This window comes from Pollicipes pollicipes, unplaced genomic scaffold (genome assembly GCF_011947565.3).
Source record: "Pollicipes pollicipes isolate AB1234 unplaced genomic scaffold, Ppol_2.1 Scaffold_3447;HRSCAF=4054_pilon_pilon_pilon, whole genome shotgun sequence".
NCBI lineage: Eukaryota > Metazoa > Arthropoda > Thecostraca > Pollicipedomorpha > Pollicipedidae > Pollicipes > Pollicipes pollicipes.
Window position 1 is genome coordinate 12,606,846 of NW_023596297.1, and position 14,404 is coordinate 12,621,249.

The 14,404-nt window shown below is 53.6% G+C and overlaps 1 protein-coding gene across 1 annotated transcript in view; it reads right to left on the reverse strand.

The window, feature by feature from the left end:
• Positions 1-235: 235 nt before the first annotated feature.
• The window catches only part of LOC119091993 (inactive phospholipase C-like protein 1), a gene marked incomplete at its 3' end in the record, with an annotated part of 54,296 nt that continues 40,127 nt past the window's right edge, over positions 236-14,404 (reverse strand). The window contains 2 exon segments of the mRNA XM_037214941.1: positions 236-350; positions 5,035-5,238. Of these exon segments, the coding sequence (XP_037070836.1) occupies positions 236-350; positions 5,035-5,238 (319 nt within the window).

Genomic DNA, 14,404 nt, shown 5'->3' on the forward strand with positions numbered 1-14,404 from the left:
CACCATCGTCAACAGCCGCCCATAGCGAAGTGACCGACAGCCAATGTTCCGAGGCCACCATCGCCACCAGCTGCCCACAACAGCGTGACCGACTCGCTGTTATGGGCAGATGGTGGCGACTGCTCCTAAGGTACTATCGTCACCAGCTGCCCATACCAGCATGACCGCCAGCCAGCCAGTATCCCGCCTGGCTGCCACCGGGACACCGGGAGCGTGCGGCGCTACTTACTCAGACACCTCGAAGGCATAGTCACTGACGGTGCGGAGCACGTCCTGCAGCGGCGTGCGAGACGTCAGCGTGTTGCCGTGGTAGACCAGTGGCTCCTCGTCTCGACCGTCCCAGCAGTCAACTGGCGGCACAGAGCGGCAGGCGTCAGCCTCCAGCGAGCTGCGCAGCCAGCAGGCATTGCCGGGTGTACAGGGCGACAGACTCAGCCCCCAGCGAGCCGCGCAGCCGGCTGGCACTGCCGGGTGTACAGAGCGGCAGGCTCAGCCCCCAGCGAGCTGCGCAGCCGACATCGGCACACCCTGCCGGGGGTACAGAGCGGCCGGGGGTATAGAGCGGTAGGCTCAGCCCCCAGCGAGCTGCGCAGCCGACATCGGCACACACTGCCGGGGGTACAAAGCGGCATGCGTCAGCCCTCAGCGAGCTGCGCGGCTGACATCGGCGCGAGCTTCCGAGCAGTGCGCGGCAGGACAGGTACGCGTTCGTTGATCAAAGTTGATCGTTATAGATGCTGTCAGTCGGCTAACTTGTGAAGAGGAGAGACAAGGACCGCGAACAGACACAGATGAAGGAGCGACGTTATGCGCTTCGTTGCGCAACCTCAAACATAGGACTGATGGCTCTCCGATATCCTGCACTAGTTTGGCAGTGTGCGTGACAAATAAGGGCATATTTGGACGATCGTTATAAGTTATAATGGACAGATACGGCGACGAGAGGATTACAATTAAATAACGACGAGGACGACGAGGGACGAAGTTATAATGCCCGGGGCTATGGAGGCACCGCGGGAGTTCGGTAGGAGCATATTTAGAATAAAGAAGCAACGAACTCGAACAGCTGACGCAGCTCAACGTGGTTACTTGCAGTTTCTGAAATGGAAAATTAGCCTTGAAAATTAACAAACACCACATCATGAACTTGCTAGAATGTAAGCCTGCCTTAGTATGGATATCACAAATTTCCCTAGTTTGAAATATGCGAGGAACTACAAAAAAGGCGTTCGGAATGGTTAGCCATTTCCTTTGATATGTTCGAGAAAAGCTTTGACGGAAAAGAGGGCCATTTGACAACGGGTAACCCGAGCATCCCCATTGTTATTCATGGCGGTAGCCTGGTAGCACGCGCTCTGAACGATTCTCCACACCAGGCATAGGCCGTTTCTGAAGCAGGGCGAGAGCGCTGACAGGCCAGCTGGAAAAATGGCCCCAATCATCCACAAATGCACGTAACAAGCTCAAGAGGCACCCGGACTGGCCAAAATGCTGCAAACAATACCCAAATGCAGCCAGTTGGATTTCGTATGCGCAAGCAGAATTCGAGAGGCACTGCGCGTCGCATACAAATGCTGATAACGGGGTCACCCATGCATAACATTACGGCATTCCCAACGATGCTTCTTTGCGACGCCAACGTTATGACTATCTTCATCTGCTGGTCTCAGGACACAGCAAAACGAGAAAAGGCGTTCAAGGGAGGGCTCCACATTTGTATGGGGTTTTAATTGAAAAAGCCATCTTGAAGATCATTCGGTTCGGTTCACATCCCAGCCCTTCTTAAAGTCTAAACCCTTCTAGTTTCTGAGCTACACGACGTGAAGATGTGCAGACTATTTCTGGAAACTATTTCATGGTCAGCCAGACATCCATGCCACCATAATAACGTCATTCAAATCCTGCCATTCCATTAGCCATGCGGCGATCAAGGCCAAGATAAATATAATTGTCGACTCGTTCATATCTGGCGTTCATCAGCACGATTTACAGGCATAACAGCCGGCAATTGCCTCACCATCAATGCTGTGCAATGTACAGTGGCGCATTCAAACAGTATTAAGTGAGCTTATTTCATCGTATCTTGTGATGCTTCTGTTTTGTCATGTCTATCTTGAAATGAAGAATAATTCCCTTACTAAATAGATATAAACGTAAATAGGCGCATTCAAATTCAGACCACAGAAACGTCCGCGCTGACTGTTGATGCGTTTCATGTTGATGCAGAAATGACATTCATAAAACATTGCAACTACGCGAAGCGTCCATGTATGCCATCACCAGCATCCATCCAATTCCACTTCAGGACACGGAATAGCACCGCGTGATAAATGAAATATCAGAGTGATAAACAACAAATGCGTGGCGGAAATGGAAATGTTCTACCACCTCTCCCGTCTGAGCTTCCGCACCACGGCGCCCGCGTACAGACGCTTGGGGAACTAGCTCAAGCAGTGCTCGATAGGAGTGCTTTTGCTGCCCGGAGATGGCAACCACGCTCATCGATGACAGTGGCGCGGTGAGAGCGCGCTGTAGCTACGTGTTGAGGTGTTACCTACCTGTAGCTGAGCGTTAGAGGGGGAGGGGCTCTGCGGGCGCGCGTTTGAGTGCAGTCTCTCTGTATGAGCGTGTTGACCGGCGGTGTCCCTGTATGAGCGTGTTGACGGCGGGAGTCTCGCTGTATGAGCGTGTTGACGGCGGGCGTCTCCCTGTATGAGCGTGTTGTCGGCGGGAGTCTCGCTATATAAGCGTGTTGACGGCGGGAGTCCCGCTGTATGAGCGTGTTGATGGGCCGGCGTCTCGCTATATGAGCGTGTTGTCGGCGGGAGTCTCGCTTTATAAGCGTGTTGACGGCGGGAGTCCCGCTGTATGAGCGTGTTGACGGCGGGAGTCCCATTGTATGAGCGTGTTGACGGCGGGAGTCTCGCTGTATGAGCGTGTTGACGGCGGGAGTCTCGCTGTATGAGCGTGTTGACGGCGGGTGTCCCGCTAGAAGAGCGTGTTGTCGGTGGGCGTCTCGCTATATAAGCGTGTTGACGGCGGGAGTTCCTCTGTATGAGTGTGGTGACGGCGGGAGTCTCGCGTGTTGACGTTGTATGAGCGTGTTGACGGGTATATGACGTTGTATGAGCGTGTTGATGGGGGAGTCTCGCTGTATGAGCGTGTTGACGGCGGGAGTCTCGCTGTATGAACGTGTTGACGGCGGGAGTCTCGCTGTATGAGAGTGTTGACGGCGGGAGTCTCCCTGCATGAGCGTGTTCACGGATGGGCCTCGCTGCAGATGCCGTGACGACCGGTGGTCTTCCTGCGCGTGGGTGTAGGCGGATGCCTCCTCATAGGTGCGTGACGACGGGGGGTTGCCGGCTGCGCCCGCCGCGTGCCGATGCGTGACGGTCCTGAGCGGTGGCTCGCATGCATCTCGACATCCGTCCGCCCATTTGCACCACGCCGCCGGGGGCCACTATCGGCGGCGGCCATTCGCTGGCGGCGCGGCGCCGGTGAGCGGGCGGGCTAGGTCACGGCCCCCGCCGCCGCCGCATCGATCGGTCCTCTCCACAGCGAGTGGCGCTGAGCGGCCGCGCGGCGCGCCGCAGCCGCCGCTGGCACACACCACAGCCACTGCTGCACTTCCCACCCGGAGAGACGCGCTTCACGCCACGGCTGGCTGAGCACGCGAAAAAGCCTTGCTGGAATTTTCCACTCGACAGAACACCCCAAACGTCCAGCATAACGGGACATTTGCCCCACAAAACAAGACAGAACACATGCTTGCCTTTTTATCGCAGTAACCGCTTGTTTACGTGGTGCCTGCTACGATGACGGCAAGAAGCCGTGGAGAGTCGCGAGCATTAACGCGTGATTAGAACTCCTCTGCGCCAGGGAAATCGCATTATCCCAGGTGGCCAACGAGGCGGCTAATGTCGCTGGGGAATCGAGAGCACGGTACCCTATCAGCCTGGGCACGTGACCCCATCAGGCCGGGATACAGCACGCGACAGGCAGTTGCATCTAATGCGACTGATGATAACAGCACCGCGACTGGGGAAATCGAGTCGAATCGAGCGGGAGATTAGCCAGCGTGCATTGCAGTGTTATCAGTGAGCCAACGCATCTCGGACGTGACAGGGAGGGATAAGTGCGATCACGTTATTTGTTCGCTGCGTGTCTAGCCTGCACCGAAAAGGACGCAAATGTCGCCCAGCAGATCCCGCATCAGCACCGAGCCGGATACACCGCGCATCAAATGGTGGGACAATGCTCTGCACTTCGGAGCGCGCTGCGCTCTTCTGTCTGAAGGTGCGTTGCCCAGCAAGCGCTTGTTTTTCGCCACCATCCATAGAAGAAAGCTTTTTAAGCCCCTGAAGAATAGGAGCTTTGTGTGCTGGACAGGATGCCGTCCCTCCTGCAGCTAGGCACACAAAGCTCCCATAGGTCCCATATGCAAAGCTTCCACAAAGCCCCCATATAGGGGTATTGGAGACGGCAGCTTGACGATAGGCCGTGGTGGCGAATGTGGAAAAAGGTCCGGTCCATCAGGGCGTAGCGTATGTGGCAAGGGCTGCAGCTGCAGCTCACCAATTATCACCGACAAACACGATGCCTGGCACACCGCATCCGTCCTGGTACGGCCGAAGCCGACCGGCCTTCGGGGCCGGGGGAGCGGCGGGGTCGAGCCAGCCGGGGAGCAGGGGCGGGGCCGAGCCGGGGGAGCGGCGTGACCCAGCTGGGGGAGCGGAGGGACCCAGCTGGGAAGCGGCGGGACCCAGCTGGGGGAGCGGAGGGACCCAGCTGGGGAGCGGCGGGACCCAGCTGGGGAGCGGCGGGACCCGGTTGGGGAGCGCCGCGGGCCCAGCCGATGGAGCGGTGAGACCCAGCTGGGAGAGCGGCGGGACCCAGATGGGGAGCGGTGGGACCCAGCCGGGGGAGCAGCGGGACCCAGACGGGGAAGCGGCGGGACCCAGCTGGGAGAGCGGCGGGACCCAGCCGGAGGACCGTCGGGGCCGAGCAGCCGGTCCTCCACGCACCGCCACTCACCCTTGACGCAGCGGCAGCCGTTGTTCAGCGCTCGGATGTAGCCCTCAACGCTGGACGGGCCGCGCAGCTGGTCCTGCATCAGGTACGTGTTGTGGGAGCACGAGATGAAGTAGTGGGTGAGTGGGTGCGTCATCTCCTGGCAGACCTTGCGGTGTCGCGAGCTGAACACGTCGCACTCGGCCGACAGCAGGTAGCGCGTGAAGCCTGTCGGATCACACAGACGGCGGTCAGCGGTCAGGTCAGACGGCGGTCAGGTCAGCAGTCAGCTGGCCTGGTTTGTCAGCCAAGCCCGCGCACACACAGGAGACACATCGGCATCCACTCTCATCAAACGCATCCAGAAATACACAGGGCTGGGTGTATCCCCACGCACCTATGCAACAAAGCATTGATACATACAGGCAGACGCACATTTGTACGTAGTCAGGTCTGCATGCATTTGAAACCCTTGCAAATGCGACATACTGTTCGAACCCTACCTCCCCCCCCCCCCCTCCCCCCCCCAGTCGTCATGCTTGTCATTACGGTAAATCAGACATTATGTTGAATCGTGTGAAATGCACCGGCATCTTAAGATATGGCCATGCTTACTAAGATTTAGCGGTGTTTTTCCTCATGCCAAACGTACTCACAATTTTTCCCCACTAATGGTGGTCACAGATCAGTGATCACGGTTTGAGCTATGTGCTGCCAAGTGACTGCTTGCGAAATGGGCTGAAGCACTGCTCTCTCGCCTTCCAAAGTGCATACCAACTCGTCGGCCTGCACTAGGCAGTTGCCTCTCCATCCCGCGCTCTCAGTAAGCAGAGGCGTCCGGTCTCGTCCGGTCCCGCGCTCTCAGTAAGCCGAGGCGTCCGGTCTCGTCTGGTCCCGTGCTCTCAGTAAGTAGAGGCGTCCAGTCCCGTCTGGTCCCGCGCTCTCAGTAAGCCGAGGCGTCCGGTCTCGTCTGGTCCTGCGCTCTCAGTAAGCAGAGGCGTCCGGTCGCGTCTGGTCCCGTGCTCTCACTAAGCAGAGGCGTCCGGTCTCGTCTGGTCCCGCGCTCTCAGTAAGCAGAGACGTCCGGTCTCGTTTGCTCCCGCGCTCTCGGCAAGGAGAGCTGTCCAGCTTGGTTTGGTCCCGTGCTCTCAGTAAGGAGAGGCGTCCGGTCTCGTCCCACGCAGCGGAATCCGAGTGGAGAAATTAGAGGTGAGTGGAGAAGCCAGCGAAACAATAGCAATATTTGTCGGTACTGTGCAGCCTTGGTGTTTCGAGAGACTCACGCCGTCTTCACAGACTGGCTCCCTTCAAGATCAGAAGCTGGATTCGCCGCGGCCGACTCGCACGGTTTCTGGGAAACGTCAACGCATTGGCGTTTCCCGAAGGGCGTGCGAGGAAAGCGTACTTCCTGATATTGCAAGGACGGGTAGCGGCGTCGTGGAGGCCCGAGTGAGCTTGCACAAGGTATAGTTAGGTAGAAGCAATATCCTCTGATACTGACGCCCCTAATCAGCAGGAGCAAATTCAGAATGTTCTCGCAAACACATTTCGTTGATGCTAAAATAGCACTTAGGAGTGCGAAATTCGCTGACCAAATATTTCGTTAGAGATGATCAGTATGTTATGTTGTATTGTATAGCTAACTGATTCTTGTCCATCACGTATCGAACTGGACCATTAGCGCAGCTGACTGACCCATATCGAAAACTATACTGAAAATGAGATGCTGCTGTTGAGAGGAGTGAAGATACTTGAGTGCCAGCCCTGGTTGCAGCGTGATGTCAGTGGTCTGCACACCCTTTCTCTAGGTTCTAACCCTTCCCTGAGTCGATATATACTTGATCATACACAAAGCATCTTGACTACAGACTCCCACAAGCGCAAAAATACTTCATAGGCCAAAATAATGTCACTATATTCGGATGGCAATCCTTTATTGGGTGTAACCTTAGATAACATGGAAGAGCTGGTCAAAAAGACGATCTACTAGAAAGCATTAGAATAATAGTCTCAAACTTAGTTACCCAACGAAGGATTGCTTTCTGAAATATAGTGATATCATTTTGTCCTAGTTATCATTTCTTTGTGCCCACACAATTCTGAAGTCAAGGTGTTTTGTGTATGGTCTACATACCCAAATATTCTATGGCATATGCTTCATCCAAATCCCTCCCAGATTTCTACATAAATAATCGAAAAATTTTGTAAAAACGGGTGAGGACAGTCGGTTCGGTACAAAAATGGCACACACCTTTTGATCACAGCTCACCTGTACATAATTTGTTTGAACGCTGCCAATAACAAGGACGATATTCTAGACCAACAACTGACCTTAAGTACCATGGTATACATGGCAAATACAAAGCATTCGATTACATGGCAAATACAAAACATTCGATTACATGGCAAATACAAAGCATATACAAAACATTCGATTTAAAGCCGCAAATTCCCCGCCAAAGATCGTCATTTAGGATGCATAATTCCTCATTATCGATGATAATCGACTCCGATCGGAGCAGACGTCGCGACGCTTCAGTCAGACACCGGAAAATCCGGCGCGTCAAAGAACCATCAGTAGTATCAACCACACGGACATACCCGAAACTTGAGACAAGTCCGCATCAGAAAATGTGTTTAAAAAACCCAAAAGGCTAAAAATTCAGTCTTTTAAAGTTCACCGGACTATATACACATTTCACACCTTGTAGGAATACAGCCCTGAATACTTACACGTTGTTTTCCAACACCTTGTAGGAAACACGCATGTTTGTAACTGATGGAAAAGGTTTTACTCTGGCCTGCAAACATATCAAGCTCAGCAATCATCATAAATGGGAATGCGATGTGCCAAACTAAAGCAGGTGAATGAGGTGGTAGTCCAAACATGCCTATTTGTGAATCGTAAGTGGGTATGCACACCATCCGCCACACAGAATAAAAACCATGTAAACGGAGAGACGGTGGACGTATAGACATTAGTACAATCTATTCATGGAGCGAGACAGTCCACATACGTGACTTCTCATGTCCGCGAATCACCACTCTAAACTTTGAAATGACTTCAAGTGCATAAACGAGCATGGCATCACCCAACACATTGTCACACTGGCACATTCTCGCAATGGCACATTCTCACACCGACACATTCCCACACTGGCACATTGTCACACTGGCATATCGCCATAATGGCACATTGTCACACTGGTCCATTCTCACACTAGTAAATTCTCACAATGACACATTCTCACACCAAGCCATTCCCACACTGGCACATTCCCACACTGGCACATTCTCGCACCGGCACATTGTCACACTGGCCCATTCTCACACTGGCACATTCTCTCACAGACACATTCCCACGCTGGCACGTCCTCCCCTTGGAACATTCTCACACAGGCACATTTTTACACAAATACACACATTAGCTATGAAAACAGCCATCTAGTCCGACCTATGGCCGTTCGTTCCGCTCAACTAACAAAAAGAATATAACGTCTCTACAAAACGCATCGTAACTGCCATTGGGTGAGGGTACTTCACGGCAAACCAAGATGTACTTACGAACTCCATTGTGCAAAAGTTGTCTTCTGACCATCAGATACGCAGGCAGACAAAGAGACAGATGCACAGATCCACTAGCATCCAGATTAATACATACGCAAATAATAAGACGAGCATGTGCGTCGACAAAGTGATCGATTGATTGGCTGTTTTAATTATCATTTATGTATTTATATGTCCGTTTGTTCCTTGGCAGGCAGACCAACAGACTGATAGACCACCGGACCGATATAAAGGCATAACACAATGACAGACTGGCAGAACAGTCAAACCTGAGCGACAGCCAGACAGACAGATCGACAGACCGACAGACCGACGTACCGACCAGAATGCAGACAGACAGACATACAGGGTGGTGCAAATTGGTGGCCGCCGCGCCAACGCCGCGACACGAGCACGCGCACCCGACAGGGGCGGGCCGGCGGGCGGAGTTTTGGCAGCCGCCGAGGACAATGAGACGGAGCGGCCCAAGCTCGACCGTCACTCGGCCCCTCCTCGCTAATCCGGCGGGCCTCGCGGGGCAGGCGAACGAGGGCAGGAGCGGCCCTTCGCTCGCCCCACCGCTCCCGGGTCGGACGGGCAGCTTCTCAGCACATCCAGTCACTCCGGAAACGCCTGGCTGGGGCGGTCTGGCATCCTTGGCTACACCGATCCCGCGCCCCAGCCCTCCCTTGCTCATCAGCCTAGTGCCGGAAACGCGAGGGCTCAGCCGGCACGGGCCTCCCGGTCGCTATTTTCGCGCGGCTGCAGTCGCCGTATCGCTCGTTTTAGGACGATGGAAGCCGTGCCGCTATTTCCGGCCCACCGGACGGACGCGCGACGGCACGCAAATATACCGGCGCCTCCATCTGCCAGTATTGAGCTCGGCCGACGGAGACGGAGCGACGCTCCTGCGAGAGAGCAGCTAGAACGGGACGGCGCGTATTTGTGTAGGGTCAGGGCTCAGCTACGTCAGCTATTTATAATGATTTTCCGCGGGCCTGATGGCTGAGGAGACAGAGCGGCGTTGAAAAGGGCCGCGGTGTACAAACAGAGGAGGCCTGGCGACTAGCCGACCGGGCAGCACTGGCGGCCGGGGGCCCGAGGGTCACCCGCACCGGCGACCGGGGGCCCGAGGGTCACCCGCACTGCCGGCCGGGGGCCCAAGGGTCACTGTTACTGACGACCGGGAGCCCGCGGGTCACCCGCACCGGCGATCGGGGGCCCGCGGGTCACCCGCACTGGCGGCCGGGGGCCCGAGGGTCACCCGCACTGCCGGCCGGGAGCCCGCGGGTCACCCGCACTGGCGATCGGGGGCCCAAGGGTCACTGTTACTGACGACCGGGAGCCCGAGGGTCACCCGCACCGGCGACCGGGGGCCCAAGGGTCACTGTTACTGACGACCGGGAGCCCGAGGGCCACCCGCACTGCCGGCCGAGAGCCCGAGGGTCACCCGCACCGGCGACCGGGGGCCCAAGGGTCACTGTTACTGACGACCGGGAGCCCGAGGGTCACCCGCACTGGTGGCCGGAAGCCCAAGGGTCACCCGCACTGGCGGCCGGGAACCCGAAGGTCACCCGCACTGGCTGGCAGTCCATTCGGGGAGTTAAGTCACAGGTCTGGAATGCGCCAAGCATCCACAACATACGCGCTAAGTTTGTAGGGCGCACCGGTTCACACATTTAGGCTCAAGCCAACGTGGCATGCATAAGACCGAAGGTGGGGCGCATTTGGATGCAGTGCCAAACAAAGCAAATAAGTAATATAAACTCATCGTATTGGACTGAGATTTCAGATTCACAGCAACAAAGACTGCCAAGCTCTGTTCACCGGTGTTAAAACTTTTGCAATCCGAAGCAAAACTACATGGCACTTTGTGTTTGAAAGCTGTAAATTTATCGGCAGTGCTTTGAAAGCGCAGTTAATTACAATGTGGACGCAAACCAACATAACTGCATTCCTCAGCGACATGGGGTGATTAAAAAGCAAATACACAAAAGATCCCCCGTGACTGATTATCAAATATTTTTTTAGCTTTCGCGGTGATGGCGGGGAGAACTCTGATGCCTCAATCGTCTGCTCTGAAGAATACACGCCGAAATCCGATCGTCTGTTCTGAGGAATACACGCCGAAAGCCGATCGTCTGCTTTGAGAAATACACGCCGAGAGCCGATCGTCTGCTCTGAGGAATATACGCCGAAGGCCGATCGTCTGCTTTGAGGAATACACGCCGAAAGCCGATCTCTGCGCTGAGGAATGCACGCCGAAAGCCGATCTCTGCGCTGAGGAATGCACGCCGAAGGCTGGTCGTCTGCTTTGAGGAATACACACCGAAAGCCGATCGTCTGCTGTTTTCACAATTGCTGTTCCCGAAACAGGCATTCACTTTCGCAAATCACTATTGCTTGGAGGAGTTTTAACAAAATCCTTTTTACCCTGCGCTTAAAACCTAACAATGCATCTCGCGGTCGTTTAGATCCCAGTACATAGCTTTCCCATCGCAAGGTCATGTACCCTGGGAAGATCAGAGTTGCCACTCTCGTACTTAGACGAAATGCGTTGCTTGACAGGGCAGCAAACAATCCGAAAATTGATTTTGTTAGCGCTTATCGAAAAACGACGCCCTGTTAGGCTTTATTAAAGGTATTATTTATAGGAACCTTACGCAACTTCTCACAACCGAAGCATGGGATAGACAACACGAAACAGACCTCTGATTTAGTCGCGCACCATGACTCTAAATCCGGATCAAGTACAGGAGCGTCACCTGAACAAGATCTATTCAAAAATGCGAACATTATCAGATCAATGAGGGCCGCACACCACTTAGTTGCGCTAAGCGCTGAGCCACTGGCGAAAGTCAGCCATCTCCGGCTCGCCTGGGGCTCCGCGGCGGCTCGGCTCCGGGATGCTAATCACCTAAAAGCACCGCGTCGCGCCTCATTATGCGCCGCTGGAAACGGACCGGCGCACCGGACGACGTGTGGCGGCGATGACACGGCCGGGGCGGGGGTCGCGGCGTCCCCGCCCCGCTCACGAGCGCCGCGCTCGCCGCGTCCCGCTCGGACCGAGCGGCGGCGGCCGGATACGCCGAACTCCATCCGACCGGCTGGATCGAAGCCGAGCGGCTTTGCGCAGAATCCCCTTCGCTGCTGATTTGACGAGATTGGAGCCGTGTTAGTCGGCGTGATTAGAAGTGGAGAGAGAGGGTTGGATCGAAGTTCTAACTATGCAGATCGAGCAGTTCGGAGTTCGGCTACTGCCGTTCGGAAGAGTTCGCGTATGTGGAGCAATTGTGAAGTCGCGCAGAGTCATTCGCTGTGGGATCTCAAACGGGCCGACGGTGTCATGACCATAGCTCCTAGGCAATATTTTCCCACGACGGGCACATCAAAACCCGATCGAAAAGAACTGAATACAAACGGTGATTCGTCTTCAGCTTATCTAATTCGCCGCCACTGCGATATGAAAATGGCGATCCAATAATAACGTGCGAGAAGCAGAATTGCAAATGCTGACTGCTGTATGATTTCAACGAACCCGTTGGCTACGCGTGACTACGCGTCTGGCCTTGCTTTACGGTGTGGTTTCAACCCCTGTGGTGTAAACAGGAGCGTTAGTCCAAATGATCGGCGAGGCCGAAATAGCCGACCAGTAGGGCCAACGCGGCAGGCCTCAGCACTAATGGGGCTAGGTGTCACTGTCCGGCGTACACTAACCTGACCTTCGTGCAAGCGCCGAACATAGCTGGCCAAGGACTGCTGCCGAGCGATTCGTCGGGGGTGAGTGAGCTGATGCAACACCAGTCTCATATTAAACATATCCTCTAATGTATTTTTGATCTGGATTGTGGCGCTCTAGCGGCAGCAGGCCTACCATGTTCATTTATTTTCCTTCTCCCATAAATAACAGCGACGTATGATTCTATCAAGCAGCTTTCCACGAATACCGAGAACGAAATTTGTTATTTCGCGATCGGTCTTCGGCCGTAGCGCTACCGAATAAACCACAGCCGCAACAGCGTTGTCAGATGTAGTACCGGGTTCAAATGGGTATGTAGTGCTAAAATTGCCGGAAATTTTTAGCCACAACCCTCGCCCTGATTCGCCCTTTTTATAACGCAGACTGATAGGGAGTCGATACGACCCAGCTGGAGTTTTCAAATTGATAAAGATAGAGCCTAGCGGAAAACATCGGTGGGTTTTCTTAACGATATCTCGCGACTGGTACTAGTTATCGTGTTGCTATGTCAATACTAGACCCTATTTTTGTGAGTTAAAATGCCAGATTTTCCAGAAGATCGTATTTTCAGATTTAAAACACCATGCATACGACACCATGCCATGTAGCAGCACGAGGCCTGAACAGATGTGCAACTGGTCTTCTTATGACTACAGTGGTGTATATATTATGCTGTTTTAAGCATATGTTTATGATGTATAACAATGTCGGCTGCCTGCAATTAACTAGACTGATGATTGGCCTATAACTAACAGAGACTTGCGATTTCATCAAGCAGGTTTTCAACGAATATCGAAAATAAATATCACACATACGACACCACGCCCAGTGGCGACATGAGGCCTACACATATGCGTAACTGATTTAATTATGACTACAATAATGCATATTCGATTTGTTTTGAGCACACTTTTATGATATATAACAATATTGGCCACCACGCGCGTTCCACAGCATCGATTATTGCCGCCCGCGCCGACCGTAGATCGCCGTCTGATGTTCCCAAAAAATCGCCGCTGTTCCGCAACGAGAGAAGCTGGGAGCACACTTTTGGTGCCAAAACACTCGAAGTGGATCCCCCACAGCCGCATGAAAATTTGGGTACGATTGCACGACATGCAGGAGAGGTGTCCTCAAAACAAATTTAAGGGGGTCGCACCGAACCCCCCTCCCCCCACCCCGCCCTTAGGGTGATGGTTAACGCGGGCCGAAGCAAGCATTTTATTTGGGCATTCATAAAACTACGTAGCCACTTCATATTCATAGACATTTGCATGTTCTTCCCCAAAACCTATGCATCCATACATTCCGGCAACATGCGGTACAGCTCACAACACCCTTGTGGAGATTGTCGTTCTCCCCGAACTCAGATACGATTTTAGTTTTGAGTGACGGAGCTACTCCGAGTTTAATTTCATGTCCCAATTTATCAGTATTCATCTCAGCAGGGTCAATATGCTGGAAAATTAGCTCATTTTAGCGTGTGTCGTGAACATACCCGTTGTTTAACATTGTAGTGCCTTAGACAAACGAATTTGACCAATGCCGTGCTCTTTACTCATAAAGCATCGGGGAAGGAATGGCTTTAACTATGGTCCATTCATCCGCCACTATTTCTTTCGCACCATCCCTCCGCCGGCACCAACATGCCTAGGTTTTTAGGGATGGTGTCGTGAGCTGTTTTAACTCGAATGCTATCAGTCCCGGGCGTGGCGGCAGAGCACGTGCATCAGTATGTGTATCCAGCAATGTTCATATTTAAAAAAAACAAAGGCAGCAGTTCTTGTGGTCAGCCGATGCTGTTGCCTTTTCTCCAGTTTGAAGTGCCTAAAGTTTAATGACAGATTCGCGAATTATTACCAGCCTCTGGTTTGTGGGTTGCTCTGCGAAGTGATTCAGGTTGTACTTGCAGCGCATCAAAAATGTTCTTTTCCAGGTCACGTCACCCAGAGCCTTTGTCGGACGTGCCCACGGTGCGACACGCTTTTTGTTCACACCTTCGTTACTGTCGTGACAGCAACTGCGCATGCAAATACACTAAGATTTTCGTTTGTAGGTATTACGCGTGCTCGTAGCAGTTGATACCGCGAACTATACTATTTGTAACTT